General features: G+C 43.5%; 2 protein-coding genes across 4 annotated transcripts in view; both read left to right on the top strand.

The window, feature by feature from the left end:
• Positions 1-17,719, top strand: part of lrrc61 (leucine rich repeat containing 61) — a 199,770-nt gene that overhangs the window by 73,919 nt on the left and 108,132 nt on the right. The window lies entirely within an intron of this gene.
• dnaja (DnaJ heat shock protein family (Hsp40) member A) lies at positions 1,348-17,479 on the top strand. Its single transcript, XM_029655006.2, has 8 exons — positions 1,348-1,511; positions 1,817-1,971; positions 6,801-6,978; positions 7,188-7,292; positions 7,503-7,730; positions 8,321-8,551; positions 8,979-9,079; positions 16,129-17,479. The coding sequence occupies exons 2-8, from the start codon at positions 1,840-1,842 to the stop codon at positions 16,363-16,365; spliced, it is 1,212 nt and encodes a 403-aa protein (XP_029510866.1). The 5' UTR covers positions 1,348-1,511; positions 1,817-1,839; the 3' UTR covers positions 16,366-17,479.

Below are 17,719 nucleotides of genomic sequence, written 5' to 3'. Positions count from 1 at the left end.
CCATATTATATATCATTACAGCATTATATATCATTACAGCATTAGTTATCATTACCATATTATCATTACCATATTATATATCATTACAGCATTATTTATCATTACCATATTATATATCATTACAGCATTATTTATCATTACCATATTATATATCATTACAGCATTATTTATCATTACCGTATTATATATCATTACAGCATTACCATATTATATATCATTACAGCATTAGTTATCATTACCATATTATATATCATTACAGCATTATTAGTTATCATTTATTATCATTACAGCATTATTATATATCATTGGCCATATTATATATCATTACAGCATTAGTTATTATTATATATCATTACAGCATTCAGTTATATTCATTATATTATATATCATTACAGCATTAGTTATCATTACCATATTATATATATTATATATCATTACAGCATTATTTATCATTACCATATTATATATCATTACAGCATTATTTATCATTACCATATTATATATCATTACAGCATTATATGTCATTACCATATTATATATCATTACAGCATTATATATCATTACCATATTATATATCATTACCATATTATATATCATTACAGCATTAGTTATCTATATTATATTCATTACATTATTTATCATTACCATATTATATATCATTACAGCATTATATTATCATTACCATATTATATATCATTACAGCATTATTATCATTACATATTATATATCATTATTATATATCATTACAGCATTATCATTACAGCATTAGTTATCATTACTATATTATATATCATTACAGCATTATATCATTACCATATTATATATCATTACAGCATTATATATCATTACTATATTATTATCATTACCATTATTATATATCATTACAGCATTATTTATCATTACTATAATATATATCATTACAGCATTATTATTTACCTATATTATATATCATTACAGCATTATTTATCATTATTATCATTACAGCATTATATGTCATTACCATATTATATATCATTACAGCATTAGTTATCATTACAGCATATTACTATAATATATTACAGCATTATTTATTCATATTATATATCATTACAGCATTATTTATCATTACAGCATTATTTACCATTACCGTAATATGTATCATTACAGCATTATTTATCATTACCGTATTATATATCATTACAGCATTATTTATCATTACCGTATTATATATCATTACAGCATTATTTACCATTACCGTAATATGTATCATTACAGCATTATTTATCATTACCGTAATATATATCATTACAGTATTATATGCAGGAGCGGCCTGAATTGCGTTCCCCGGGACCTCCCTCCAAGTGGACCGGGCTTTGATCGACAGGCCAGTCCGCTGTTTCTAGACTCGTCTAGGGCGAGCAACGAAACATCTGGCGTCACAAGACGCTCCAGAAAGTTCGTTGCCAGTCCGCCTTATAAAGGACCAGCCGTCTTCCTCCGAGGCACTACTGAAGCAGGACGTTTACTGAAAGGTAAAGACACTATGTTACTATTTATTATTTGCCGTTCATTAGAACAAGCGCTTCGATAAAAGCCAGACAACAACTAACTAGCATTTACTAGGCGAGATTCTTGTTTTAGTAGGTTAACGTTAGTTGCCAACTAGTATATGTGGCTATTTATTTGAAACATAACATTGTAGCTTGTCGGCATTTGTAGCTACTTTGGTAGCCAGTATTCGGCTTTTCTTTTCCCTGAGATGGGGATGGGTTAGCTTACTTGCTTTTAAGCTAAACAGTCATTTATTTGGTGTATCTAATGCTCACGTCTCCGTTAGTTACTACAGATCCTGCCACGAAGATGGTTAAAGAGACCGGTTTCTATGACACTTTAGGTGTGAACCCTAAAGCCACACCAGACGAGATTAAAAAAGCATACCGAAAACTGGCACTGAAATATCACCCGGACAAGAACCCGAATGAAGGAGAGAAGGTAAGTTATAACTGTCTCCGGTAGGCCTGTAGACACGTCTATTTTAAACAGCGCACATGGCTTCTAGGACTGACAGGGACATGTGATTAGGGAACTTTCTGGAAGGACCTCGGGGAAAGGCGCTGTGTGGGTTGCCAACCAGGTCTCAGAGGATTTCATATGATTCTGTACGTATAACCCGAGACACTCCATTTAGTATGGTCATATGTTTCTTATGGTATGTAATTCATTTGTGGATGTCCATCACCCATTTCGGATGACAATACAACATGTCATTCGTAACTTCATGTTACGACTTTGCAAAACGTACACTGTTATGGAATTACAAAAAGTATACTATGTTACATATTTGCTCAATGTATGTTACAAATTCTGGCTAGGTGGCTAACATTAGCTAGGCCAGGGGTTAGGGTTCAATTTAAGAGTTGGGTTAGGGGAAGGGTCAGCTAACATGCTAAGTAGTTGCAAAGTAACTTCAAAATTACTAATTAGCTAAAGTTGTCAGTGATTCGAACTCGCAACTGTTGGGTTGCAAGATGTTTGTGCTCTTCACCCCAACCAAGCACCCATCTGCCTGTTGTAACCATCTGCCTGTTGTAACCATCTGCCTGTTGTAACCATCTGCCTGGTGTAACCATCTGCCTGTTGTAACCATCTGCCTGTTGTAACCATCTGCCTGGTGTAACCATCTGCCTGTTGTAACCATCTGCCTGGTGTAACCATGTAACCATCTGCCTGTTGTAACCATCTGCCTGTTGTAACCATCTGCCTGTTGTAACCATCTGCCTGTTGTAACCATCTGCCTGGTGTAACCATCTGCCTGTTGTAACCATCTGCCTGGTGTAACCATGTAACCATCTGCCTGGTGTAACCATCTGCCTGTTGTAACCATCTGCCTGTTGTAACCATCTGCCTGGTGTAACCATCTGCCTGTTGTAACCATCTGCCTTGCCTGTTGTAACCATCTGCCTTGCCTGTTGTAACCATCTGCCTGTTGTCACCATCTGCCTGGTGTAACCATCTGGATGTTGTAACCATCTGCCTGGTGTAACCATCTGCCTGTTGTAACCATCTGCCTGTTGTAACCATCTGCCTGGTGTAACCATCTGCCTTGCCTGTTGTAACCATACCAACACGGAACAAAAATAAACGCAACATGTGAAATGTTGTTTCCTATGTTTCTGCTGAAATAAAAGAGAACTGTTCCATACGCACAAAAAGCTTATTTCTCAAAAGTTTGTGCACAAATGTGTTTCCATCGCTGTTAGTGAACATTGCTCCTTTGCCAAGATAATCCATCCCCTATACAGGTGTGGCATATCAAGAAGCTGATTAAACAGCCTGATCATTACACAGGTAGATCTTGTGCTGGGGACAATAAAAGGCCACTCTAAAATGTGCAGTTTTGTCACTCACAACTCAATGCCACAGATGTCTCAAGTTGAGGGGGGTGTGTAATTGGCATGCTTACTGCAGGAATGTCCACCAAATCTGTTGCCGTAAATTGCCTCCAACATTGTTTTAGAATTTGGCAGTACGTCTGACAGGCCTCACAACCACAGACCACGTACGTGTAAGGCGTTGTGTTGGCGAGCGGTTTGCTGACGTCAATGTTATGAACAGAGTGCCCCATGGTGGGATTATGGTATCTATGGGCAGGCATAAGCTATGGACAACGAACACCATTGCATTTTATCGATGGCAATTTGAATACACAGAGATGCCGTGATGAGCTCCTGAGCCCCATTCATCTGTCACCATCACCTCATGTTTCAGCTTGATAATGCACGGCCCCATGTCCCAAGGATCTGTATTCCTACTATTCCTGGAAGCTGAAAATGTCCCAGTTCTTCCATGGCCTGCATACTCACCAGACATGTCACCCATTGAGCATGTTTGGGATGCTCTGGATTGACGTGTAAGACGGCGTGTTCCAGTTCCTGCAAATATCCAGCAACTTCACACAGCCATTGAGGAGCAGTGGGACGACGTTCCAACAAGCCACAATCAACATCCTGATCAACTCTATGGGAAGGAGATGTGTCTCACTGCATGAGGCAAATGGTGGTCACACCAGATACTGACTGGTTTTCTGATCCACATCCCTACCTCGGTATCTGTGACCAACAGATGCAAATCTGAAATCTCAGTCAAATCCAATTGTATTTTTCAAGTGCCAAATACAACCGGTGTAGACCTTACAGGGAAATACAACCGGTGTAGACCTTACAGGGAAATACAACCGGTGTAGACCTTACAGGGAAATACAACCGGTGTAGACCTTACAGGGAAATGCTGACTTACAAGCCCTTAACCAACAACACTTATCTTTTTGCATTAAGTAAAAAATGGATAGAGCAGCAGTAAAATAACAGTAGTGAGGCTCCACCCGGCACAGCCAGAAGAGGACTGGCCACCCCACATAGCCTGGTTGCTCTCCACCCGGCACAGCCAGAAGAGGACTGGCCACCCCACAGAGCCTGGTTCCTCTCTAAGTTTATAATCTCCACCCGGCACAGCCAGAAGAGGACTGGCCACCCCACATAGCCTGGTTCCTCTCCACCCAGCACAGCCAGAAGAGGACTGGCCACCCCACATAGCCTGGTTCCTCTCTAGGTTTCTTCCTAGGTTTTGGCCTTTCTAGGGAGTGTTTCCTAGCCACCGTGCTTCTACACCTGCATTGCTTGCTGTTTGGGGTTTTAGGCTGGGTTTCTGTACAGCACTTTGAGATATTAGCTGATGTACGAAGGGCTATATAAATACATTTGATTTTAAATTTGATTTGATATAGAGGGGGAACCCGTAGAGTCAATGTGCGGGGGCAAAGGGTAGTTGAGGTAATATCACTAAGCTAAATACCCTGGTACTAAACACCTCCCTCTGCAACTGGATCCTGGACTTCCTGACAGGCTGCTCCCAGGTGGTAAGGGTAGGCAGCAACACGTCTGCCACGCTGATCCTTAACACTGGGGCCCCGCACGGGTGTGTACTTAGTCCCCTCCTGTACTCCCTGTTCACCCACGACTGCGTGGCCAAACACAACTCCAACACCATCCATCATTAAGTTTGCTGAAGGCCTGATCACCGACAACGATGAGACCGCCTATACGGAGGAGGTCAGAGAACTGGCAGTGTGAACAACAACCTCTCCCTCAATGTGAGCAAGACTAAGGAGCTGATCGTGGACTACAGGAAAAAGGCGGGCCGAACAGGCCCCCATTAACATCGACATGGCTGTAGTGGAGTGGGTTGAGAGTTTCAAGTTCCTTGGTGTCACCAATGAACTATCATGGTCCAAAAACACCAGGTCCAAACACACCCAGACAGTCGTGAAGAGGGCACATCATAACATTTTTCCCCTCAGGAGACTGTAAAGATTTGGCATGGGTCCCCAGATCCTCAAAAGGTTCTACAGCTGCACCATCGAGAGCATCCTGACTGGTTGCATCACCGCCTGGTATGGCAACTGCTCGGCATCTGACCGCAAGGCGCTTCACCCCTACCTACCTCACTTCGCCCCTACCTACATGTACAAATTACCTCAACTAACCTGTACCCCGCTGCAGACTGACTTGGTTCCCCCTGTATCTAGCTTCTATGTTGTATTTTATTTTACTTTAGTTTATTTGGTAAATATTTTCTTAACTCTTCTTGAGCTGCACTGTTGGTTAAGAGATTGTAAGTAAGCATTTCACTGGGAAGGTCTACCTACACTTGTTATATTCAGCGCATGTGACTCAGTTTGATTTGATATACATGTAGGTAGAGTTATTAAAGTGACTATTAATAGATAATAACCAGAGTAGCAGCAGTGTAAAAAAGGGGTGGGGGATAACGCAAATAGTCTGGGTAGCCATTTATTTGATTAGCTGTTCAGGAGTCTTATGGCTTGAGGGTAGAAGCCTTTTGGACCTAGACTTGGCGCTCCGGTATTGCTTGACATGCGGTAGCAGAGAGACCAGTCGATGACTAGGTTGGTTGGATTCTTTGACAATTTTTAGGGCCTTCCTCTGACACCGCCTGGTATGGATGTCGAAATCCATAGATTAGGGCCTATTGAATTTATTTAAATTAACTGATTTCCTTGTACGAACTGTAACTCAGTAAAACTTTTGCAATTGTTGCGTTTTGTGTTTGTTGGGGACACTCAAATTATACTGAACAAACGTTTACTATGTTACGTCTAGTCTGAGACCAGGGTGGGATTGCAGCACCACCACCACCACCCCCTCTAACTGTAGCCCCGTAGCTCTGCTCTAGGCTGATTTAAATGTACTGGGGGGGAACAACTGAAAATAACACGCACCTGTTTGCTCTTCAGTTGTTCTCTCAGTGTAAAATTAGCCCGACGCCTAAGATGACACCTGAAACCCCACCTCTTTAAGGAATATCTAGGATTGGATAAAGTAATCCTTCTCACCCCCCCCCTCCCCCCCCCCCCTTAAAAGACCTAGATGCACTATTGTAAAGTGGCTGTTCCACTGGATGTCATAAGGTGAAAGCACCAATTTGTATGTCGCTCTGGATAAGAGCGTCTGCTAAATGACTTAAATGTAAGATGAGTGGAGTTTCATGAGGATTTATTTCTTCAGAGAAGCCAGGATAAATTATTTAACACTGACTGAGCTGTTTTGATTTGGCAGTTAAACTGAAAAATAAGGACGGTCCACACTAATATGGAAAGGAAAATCTATTCCAGCTTTCGCTATTGCAGTAAAAGACACAAATGTTGAAATTGAGCTACAATTGTTATGGGAGTTGGCTATTACGGTGTTATAAGCATCAATAACCGTCGGCATGATATTGACATAACTCTCTCTCCCCTCCAGTTCAAGCTGATATCTCAGGCCTATGAGGTTCTGTCAGAGCCCAAGAAGAGGGACCTCTACGACCAGGGTGGAGAGCAGGCTATCAAGGATGGGGGCATGGGGGGAGGAGGTTCCCCTATGGACATCTTCAACATGTTCTTTGGAGGCGGAGGCAGAATGCCTCAGAGGGATAGGAGAGGTAAATACTAATGTCACAAATGTACGGTCTCATATTGGGGAGGTTTCCATGACACGGATGAGGCTTAACAGGACTAGAAAGCAAGTGGACCAATGGAGAATGTCCATCGGAAAAGCTTTTTAGTTCAGGATTAGGCTGATCTGTGTCCAGGAAGCCGCCCCATTATCTGTTATTTGTATTACCGAAATATGATTGTGTGTTTGGTCCAGGTAAGAACGTGGTCCATCAGCTCACTGTGACTCTGGAGGAGATGTACAATGGAACCAAGAGGAAATTGGCCCTGCAGAAAAACGTAATCTGTGGGAAATGTGAAGGTATGTTGAGATCCCCATTATCAGATCTGAGCCCATATTCACAGATCTATCAGAGTACTGGTCTACTTTCTATTGGAAATCATAATGACTAAGAGGGGATATGCTGACCTAGGATCAGGTATTTACTCTGAGACGCATTGTGAATACAGGAACTCGTGTTCCACCAGGTCTGAAGTCCATTACTCTTAACTCTGGTTGTCTTTACTGCAGGGTACGGTGGTAAGAAGGGCGCCTTGCAGACGTGTGGTTCATGTAAAGGCAGAGGAGTGGAGATCAAGGTGCAGCAGATCGGGCCAGGAATGATACAGCAGATCCAGACCATGTGCGCAGAGTGCCAGGGAGAGGGCGAACGCTTCAACTCTAAAGACAGATGCAAGACCTGCAACGGACACAAAGTAGAACGCAAGAAGAAGATTCTAGAGGTTCACATTGACAAAGGTTTGTTCGAGGTCCTCTTCCCTCGTTGGGATGTTTAAAATAAGTAATTTACTGTACAATACTAAGAAGATATAAAACCCACAAAGAGGAAATTGATTTCCCCAAATTCCCTAGAGCTTGAATAACAGAAGTTTCTACTTGCTGTAAATAATAGCAAGGGCGCCCTCTAGTGTCTAAAACTCCCGTCAGCTGTAGGCAGCCATCATGATAGAAAGGAACAGATGCCAGGGAACTAACCAAGACACATTTACTGTGTCCTGTAGGTAGGAACTAACCAAGACACATTTACTGTGTCCTGTAGGTAGGAACTAACCACATTTACTGTGTCCTGTAGGTAGGAACTAACCACATTTACTGTGTCCTGTAGGTAGGAACTAACCACATTTACTGTGTCCTGTAGGTAGGAACTAACCAAGACACATTTACTGTGTCCTGTAGGTAGGAACTAACCACGACACATTTACTGTGTCCTGTAGGTAGGAACTAACCAAGACACATTTACTGTGTCCTGTAGGTAGGAACTAACCAAGACACATTTACTGTGTCCTGTAGGTAGGAACTAACCAAGACACATTTACTGTGTCCTGTAGGTATGAAGGGGGGTCAGAAGATACCATTCCACGGGGAGGGCGACCAGGAGCCTGGTCTGGAACCAGGTGACGTGGTGATCGTGGTGGACCAGCAGGACCACCCAGTGTACCAGAGGCATGAGGACGACCTGCACATGAAGATGAACATCAAACTGGTTGAGGCCCTCTGTGGCTTCAAGAAGACCATCCGTACGCTAGATGGCAGGGTGCTCATCATCACCTCTTCACCAGGTAATGCATTAGTGTGGCTGTTATAAGGATTCACTCCCCCTTGGATTTAAATGTACATTTTGTACCGGTACAGCCTTATTCTAAAATGGATTAAATCATTTTTTCCCCGTCATCAATCCACACGCAATACCACTTAATGACAAAACAAAAACCGGTTTTTAGAAATAAAGAAAATTGTATTCAGACCCTTTCAATAAATATCATCAGACTCAAAATTGAGCTCGGATGCATCCTGTTTCCATTGATCATCCTTGAGATGTTTCTACAACTGGATTGGATTCTACCTGTGGTGAATTCAATTGATTGGACATGATTTAGAAACCTCTATCATATAGACACGCAAGATGTAGAATTGTAGGAAATTACTTTGTAACGCAAAAACAATATGCGATATAATGCAAGTTGCGTGTGATCTTTCTGTTTCCAGGAAAAGTAGTGAAGGCCAACGATGTGAGGTGTGTCCATAATGAAGGCATGCCCATCCACAAAGACCCTTACGACAGAGGCCAGCTCATCATTCAATTCCAGGTTAGTATTATATTACCATTGGAGAGAGAGAGACTGGTCAGGTTGAACCGTTTAGGTTAGAGACGTTTTCGTTAAAAACAAAACTGACTCCGGTTGGACTACTCCAAATAATCTGGGTTCTGACACACAAACAAACAAGCTTTGTAAGGTCCATCAGCCCGTTTTAAATACCTCGCACACCCTACAGTAATCTGTGGCTCCTGAGAGAACCTTCATAAATCGGCAAAATGTTTTTTATTTTTTAAATTTAACTAGGCAAGTCATTTAAGAGCACATTCTTATTTACAATGACCGTCTACCAAAAGGCCTCCTGCAGGGAACGGGAGTTGGGATTATACATTTAGGGCAAAGCACACATCACGACAAGAGCGACAACACTACATAAAGCGAGACCTAAGACAACACAGCATGGTAGCAGCACAAAACATGGTACATACATTATTGGGCACAGTCAACAGCACAAAGGGCAAGACTGTAGAGACGACAAGACATCATGCAGAGCAGCCACATTAACACAAAGGGCAAGACTGTAGAGACGACAAGACATCATGCAGAGCAGCCACATTAACACAAAGGGCAAGACGGTAGAGACGACAAGACATCATGCAGAGCAGCCACATTAACACAAAGGGCAAGACGGTAGAGACGACAAGACATCATGCAGAGCAGCCACATTAACACAAAGGGCAAGACGGTAGAGACGACAAGACATCATGCAGAGCAGCCACATTAACACAAAGGGCAAGACTGTAGAGACGACAAGACATCATGCAGAGCGGCCACATTAACCTGTCTGGGAATGGCGGAACCCCTCGCCAACAGCCAGTGAAATTGCAGGGCGCCAAATTCAAACAGAAATCTCATAATTCAAATTCATCAAACATACATGTATTTGACACCATTTTAAAGGTAAACTTCTCGTTAATCCAACCACAGTGTCCGATTTCAAAAAGGCTTTTCAGGGCGAAAACACAACATATCATTATGTTAGGTCAGCACCTAGTCACAGGAAAACATACAGTCATTTTCCAACCAAAGAGAGGAGTCACAAAAAGCAGAAATAGAGATAAGAATCATCATCAATGTTGATGAAAATACAAGTGTTATACCTGGAATTAGAGATATACTTCTCCTTAATGCAACCGCTGTGTCAGATTTTTATGCAAACCCAAATGTATAGCCCCGTTGGAAAATATAAATGGACTGTTTTAAAAAATTATATTTGGCATACCCCCCGACGGCATTGGGAATATCTGTTGTAGAGCATTTAACACAAAAACGTTAACCTATTTGACACTATGTAGAGTCCTTTAAAACTTGGTCTATAAAGACTATCGCGTGACGCTCGACTTAATTTAAAGTCCGACCCCTTTGATAATTTATAACACATACATAAAGGCTTAGTGATGTAAACACACAAATGTATTATCACTAACAGCTAAAAAAAAAACATGATTTGAAGACATGTTTGAAATGAAGTTTCAAAAAAGTCCAGCAATGTAATTACATTGAACATTAGACATGGCTGTGAATAGTGTAGATTGTCCATGAGCTAATGGGCACATTATTCTTGCCTCTCTTCCTGGCACTGCATGTTGGTTCCAACCTTAAAAGTAACAACAAAGAAAGTTAGCAGGTCTGTTAGGAAATGCCTTTGTCTCACCATCTGGATAAGGTCTGTGCTCCGCCAGAAACTCTAAATGGGGAGATTGGAAACTCCTTTCAATTCATATTATTCTATTCCTCTTTCATTTACAAATCTCAGTCCATGTAGTGTACATGATAGAAGGCTACACAGTATATAACTAATACATGAAAGATAGCTGCACGGTATGATTGAACTAATACATGAGATCGGGTTCAAGTCCGGTCTCTGGCTGGGCCACTCAAGGACATTCAGAGACTTGTCCCGAAGCCACTCCTGCATTGTCATGGCTGTGTGCTTAGGGTTGTTGTTCTCTTGGAAAGTGAACCTACGCCCAATTCTGAGGTCCAGGGTGTTCTGGAGCAGGTTTTCATCAAGGAGCTCTCTGTACTTTGCTCCGTTCATCTTTCCCTCGGTCCTGACTAGTCTCCCAGTCCCTGCTGCTGAAAACATCCACCTCAGCATGATGCTGCCACCACCATGCTTCACTGTAAGGCTGGTGCCAGGTTTCCTCCAGACGTGATGCTGCCACCACCATGCTTCACTGTAAGGATGGTGCCAGGTTTCCTCCAGACGTGATGCTGCCACCACCATGCTTCACTGTAAGGATGGTGCCAGGTTTCCTCCAGACGTGATGCTGCCACCACCATGCTTCACTGTAAGGATGGTGCCAGGTTTCCTCCAGATGTGACACTTGGCGTTCAGGCTAAATGGTTCAATCTTGGTTTTATCAGACCAGAGAATCTGAGTCCTTTAGGTGCCTTTTGGCAAACTCCAAGCGGGCTGTAATGTGCCTTTATCAAAGCTGCAGAGCCTGTATCAATGGCTCCCAATGCTGCAGAGCCTGTATCAATGGCTTTCAATGCTGCAGAGCCTGTATCAATGGCTTTCAGTGCTGCAGAGCCTGTATCAATGGCTTTCAGTGCTGCAGAGCCTGTATCAATGGCTTTCAGTGCTGCAGAGCCTGTATCAATGGCTTTCAATGCTGCAGAGCCTGTATCAATGGCTTTCCAATGCTGCAGAGCCTGTATCAATGGCTTTCAATGCTGCAGAGCCTGTATCAATGGCTTTCAGTGCTGCAGAGCCTGTATTAATGGCTTTCAATGCTGCAGAGCCTGTATCAAGGCTGCAGAGCCTGTATCAATGGCTTTCAATGCTGCAGAGCCTGTATCAATGGCTTTCAGTGCTGCAGAGCCTGTATCAAGGCTGCAGAACCTGTATCAATGGCTTTCAGTGCTGCAGAGCCTGTATCAAGGCTGCAGAGCCTGTATCAATGGCTTCCAATGCTGCAGAGCCTGTATCAATGGCTTCCAATGCTGCAGAGCCTGTATCAATGGCTTTCAATGCTGCAGAGCCTGTATCAAGGCTGCAGAGCCTGTATCAATGGCTTTCAGTGCTGCAGAGCCTGTATTAATGGCTTTCAGTGCTGCAGGGCCTGTATCAGTGCTGCAGGGCCTGTATCAATGGCATTCAATGCTGCAGAGCCTGTATCAATGGCTTTCAGTGCTGCAGAGCCTGTATCAGGTTATCTGAAATGCCACCTTATTTCCCTAGATAAGTAGAGCACTATATAGGGATAGGGTGCAAATCAAATCAATCAAATCAAATGTTATTTGTCACATACACATGGTTAGCAGATGTTAATGCGAGTGTAGCGAAATGCTTGTGCTTCTAGTTCCGACAATGCAGTGATAACCAACAAGTAATCTAACTAACAATTCCAAAACTACTGTCTTATACACAGTGTAAGGGGATAAAGAATATGTACATAAGGATATATGAATGAGTGATGGTACAGAGCAGCATACAGTAGATGGTATCGAGTACAGTATATACATATGAGATGAGTATGTAGACAAAGTAAACAAAGTGGCATAGTTAAAGTGGCTAGTGATACATGTATTACATAAGGATGCAGTCGATGATGTAGAGTACAGTATATACGTATGCATATGAGATGAATAATGTAACATTATATAAGGTAGCATTGTTTAAAGTGGCTAGTGATATATTTACATTTCCCATCAATTCCCATTATTAAAGTGGCTGGAGTTGGGTCAGTGTCAATGACAGTGTGTTGGCAACAGCCACTCAATGTTAGTGGTGGCTGTTTAACAGTCTGATGGCCTTGAGATAGAAGCTGTTTTTCAGTCTCTCGGTCCCAGCTTTGATGCACCTGTACTGACCTCGCCTTCTGGATGATAGCGGGGTGAACAGGCAGTGGTTCGGGTGGTTGATGTCCTTGATGATCTTTATGGCCTTCCTGTAACATTGGGTGGTGTAGGTGTCCTGGAGGGCAGGTAGTTTGCCCCTGGTGATGCGTTGTGCAGACCTCACTACCCTCTGGAGAGCCTTACGGTTGAGGGCGGAGCAGTTGCCGTACCAGGCGGTGATACAGCCCGCCAGGATGCTCTCGATTGTGCATCTGTAGAAGTTTGTGAGTGCTTTTGGTGACAAGCCGAATTTCTTCAGCCTCCTGAGGTTGAAGAGGCGCTGCTGCGCCTTCTTCACGACGCTGTCAGTGTGAGTGGACCAATTCAGTTTGTCTGTGATGTGTATGCCGAGGAACTTAAAACTTGCTACCCTCTCCACTACTGTTCCATCGATGTGGATAGGGGGGTGTTCCCTCTGCTGTTTCCTGAAGTCCACAATCATCTCCTTAGTTTTGTTGACGTTGAGTGTGAGGTTATTTTCCGGACACCACACTCCGAGGGCCCTCACCTCCTCCCTGTAGGCCGTCTCGTCGTTGTTGGTAATCAAGCCTACCACTGTTGTGTCGTCCGCAAACTTGACGATTGAGTTGGAGGCGTGCGTGGCCACGCAGTCGTGGGTGAACAGGGAGTACAGGAGAGGGCTCAGAACGCACCCTTGTGGGGCCCCGTGTTGAGGATCAGCGGGAGGAGATGTTGTTGCCTACCCTCACCACCTGGGGGCGGCCCGTCAGGAAGTCCAGTACCCAGTTGCGAGACAGGGTCTCGAGCTTGATGGAGAGGGTACTATGGTGTTGAATGCCGAGCTGTAGTCGATGAACAGCATTCTCACATAGGTATTCCTCTTGTCCAGGTGGGTTAGGGCAGTGTGCAGTGTGGTTGAGATTGCATCGTCTGTGGACCTATTTGGGCGGTAAGCAAATTGGAGTGGGTCTAGGGTGTCAGGTAGGGTGGAGGTGATATGGTCCTTGACTAGTCTCTCAAAGCACTTCATGATGACGGAAGTGAGTGCTACGGGGCGGTAGTCGTTTAGCTCAGTTACCTTAGCTTTCTTGGGAACAGGAACAATGGTGGCCCTCTTGAAGCATGTGGGAACAGCAGACTGGTATAGGGATTGATTGAATATGTCCGTAAACACACCGGCCAGCTGGTCTGCGCATGCTCTGAGGGCGCGGCTGGGGATGCCGTCTGGGCCTGCAGCCTTGCGAGGGTTAACACGTTTAAATGTCTTACTCACCTCGGCTGCAGTGAAGGAGAGACCGCATGTTTTCGTTGCAGGCCGTGTCAGTGGCACTGTATTGTCCTCAAAGCGGGCAAAAAAGTTATTTAGTCTGCCTGGGAGCAAGACATCCTGGTCCGTGACTGGGCTGGGTTTCTTCTTGTAGTCTGTGATTGACTGTAGACCCTGCCACATGCCTCTTGTGTCTGAGCCGTTGAATTGAGATTCTACTTTGTCTCTGTACTGACGCTTAGCTTGTTTAATAGCCTTGCGGAGGAATAGCTGCACTGTTTGTATTCGGTCATGTTGCCAGACACCTTGCCCTGATTAAAAGCAGTGGTTCGCACTTTCAGTTTCACGCGAATGCTGCCATCAATCCACGGTTTCTGGTTAGGGAATGTTTTTATCGTTGCTATGGGAACGACATCTTCAACGCACGTTCTAATGAACTCGCACACCGAATCAGCGTATTCGTCAATATTTTTATCTGACGCAATACGAAACATGTCCCAGTCCACGTGATGGAAGCAGTCTTGGAGTGTGGAGTCAGCTTGGTCTGACCAGCGTTGGACAGACCTCAGCGTGGGAGCCTCTTGTTTAAGTTTCTGTCTGTAGGCAGGGATCAACAAAATGGAGTCGTGGTCAGCTTTTCCGAAAGGGGGCGGGGCAGGGCCTTATATGCGTCGCGGAAGTTAGAGTAACAGTGATCCAAGGTTTTACCACCCCTGGTTGCGCAATCGATATGCTGATAAAATTTAGGGAGTCTTGTTTTCAGATTAGCTTTGTTAAAATCCCCAGCTACAATGAATGCAGCCTCCGGATAAATGGTTTCCAGTTTGCAAAGAGTTAAATAAAGTTCATTCAGAGCCATCGATGTGTCTGCTTGGGGGATATATACGGCTGTGATTATAATCGAGAGAATTCTCTTGGAAGATAATGCGGTCTACATTTGATTGTGAGGAATTCTAAATCAGGTGAACAGAAGGATTTGAGTTCCTGTATGTTTCCTTCATCACACCATGTCTCGTTAGTCATGAGGCATACGCCCCCGCCACTCTTCTTACCAGAAAGATGTTTGTTTCTGTCGGCGCGATGCGTGGAGAAACCCGTTGGCTGCACCGCATCGGATAGCGTCTTCCCAGTAAGCCATGTTTCCGTGAAGCAGAGAACGTTACAGTCTCTGATGTCCCTCTGGAATGCTACCCTTGCTCGGATTTCATCAACCTTGTTGTCAAGAGACTGGACATTGGCAAGAAGAATGCTGGGGAGTGGTGCGCGATGTGCCCTTGTTCGGAGTCTGACCAGAAGACCGCTACGTTTCCCTCTTTTTCGGAGTCGTTTTCTTGGGTCGCTGCATGCGATCCATTCCGTTGTCCTGTTTGTAAGGCAGAACACAGGATCCGCGTCGCGGAAAACATATTCTTGGTCGTACTGATGGTGAGTTGACGCTGATCTTATATTCAGTAGTTCTTCTCGACTGTATGTAATGAACCCTAAGATGACCTGGGGTACTAATGTAAGAAATAACACGTAAAAAAACAAAAAACTGCATAGTTTCCTAGGAACGCGAAGCGAGGCGGCCATCTCTGTCGGCGCCGGAAGTAACCAAATGGGCCCTAACCAACATCTCCAATCTCGTCTCATTGATTAGACTCCAGGTTAGCCGACTACAATTAGCTTTTGGATAAGTCATTAGCCTCGGGGTTCACATACTTTTTCCAACCTACACTGTGATTGTTTAAATGATGAAATCCAATATAGACAAGACAAATACAATAAATGTTGTTATTAGTTTAAGCAGACTGTGTTTGTCTGTTGTTGTGACCTAGATGAAGATCAGATCAAATTCTAAGACCAATTTATACAGAAATCCAGGTATTTCCAAAGGGTTCACATACTTTTTTTCTTGCCACTGTATGCAGGGAATAGACCCTGTCAGACCCATAACCCATTTCTCTATGTTCCTCCCCACCAGGTGGAGTTCCCAGATAAACACTGGCTGCCAGAGCACCTCCTCCCCCAGCTGGAGGCCCTCCTCCCCCCCAGAGACGAGCAGCTGATCTCAGACGACATGGAGGAGGTAGACCTGAAGGAGATGGATCGCAGCTACTCTCAACAGAAGAGCGGCAGCAGTGGAGGAGGGAAGCCAAGCTTCGAGGATATTGACGATGATGAGGGGGGAGGCCATGGCGTGCAGTGCCAGCAGCAATAGAATATAGAAACTCACGCTGCACTGCTGAATGTTTAGTTTGTTCAATTCATCGGTTTTTTAGAATCTATGTATACACATCACGTCAAACTCAGTTCCTGAAGGACGGGGTTTGACAAAAGCCTTATTCATTAGAGTTCAAAGTCCACTGTTATCAAGCGCTGCACTGAAATGCCTACTTTCACAGCAATGTCATGTTTTAGGCATCCGAGCCACAGCTGTTTTCCTCCAGATACTATTCAACACGTCTGTTGTTTATCTTTATACTGAGGGTCAGGTGAGGAGAATGTATGAGGCAGGGGAAATAACTCTTTCCCTAACCTTTAAGTTACAAAGCTTGTCAAAAGATGTTGTCCCTGACATGACCACTAGATGGAGCTGTAGACCTACTCCATCTTGCCATAATGGTAGAGTGATGGTCTGTTTACATTTCTATCTAACATAAACACCTGCACAGTTTTTCTCCATGTGTAGTGTAAGTTGTGTGTATTGTTTTATTTCGTATGGATCTGTTCATGAGAGATATACTAGGAGGCACAGAAAACAGACTTGTTGCATTTCAATTATTGACTTAGTTCCATAACTCACCAGAGGAACCTGTATGCTTTCTTTAACTGACTCACCAGAGGAACCTGTATGTTTTCTATAACTGACTCACCAGAGGAACCTGTATGTTTTCTATAACTGACTCACCAGAGGAACCTGTATGCTTTCTTTAACTGACTCACCAGAGGAACCTGTATGTTTTCTATAACTGACTCACCAGAGGAACCTGTATGCTTTTTTAACTGACTCACCAGAGGAACCTGTATGTTTTCTATAACTGACTCACCAGAGGAACCTGTATGCTTTCTTTAACTGACTCACCAGAGGAACCTGTATGTTTTCTATAACTGACTCACCAGAGGAACCTGTATGCTTTCTTTAACTGACTCACCAGAGGAACCTGTATGTTTTCTATAACTGACTCACCAGAGGAACCTGTATGCTTTCTATAACTGACTCACCAGAGGAACCTGTATGCTTTCTATGAAGGTAATGTTACTGTCTCACCACAGGCGTTTCACCCACTCTTGAAATGGATTGATTCTTTCACAAATAAAACCTCTCAAGAATGCCTTCTCTCTTTTTTTTTTTGAAAACAAAGTTTATTCAATGTAATCTGGTTCACTTTATACGATTCATAGCTGCTGTTGTGAAATATCAGCGTTCACATTATTATAAGGCCGATATCAGTTAATAAAACGTTACATAATCTCCTTGAAGATTCATCTTGGATAAAAGTGGTAGACTATTGGAAGTAGGACACCTGATGCAGCAAGAGTGAGGCTTTTATTCTGAAAAGTAGACTGATGGC

The sequence above is a fragment of the Oncorhynchus nerka genome, linkage group LG17, assembly GCF_034236695.1.
Source record: "Oncorhynchus nerka isolate Pitt River linkage group LG17, Oner_Uvic_2.0, whole genome shotgun sequence".
NCBI lineage: Eukaryota > Metazoa > Chordata > Actinopteri > Salmoniformes > Salmonidae > Oncorhynchus > Oncorhynchus nerka.
This window is presented reverse-complemented; position numbering and strand designations above follow the sequence as displayed.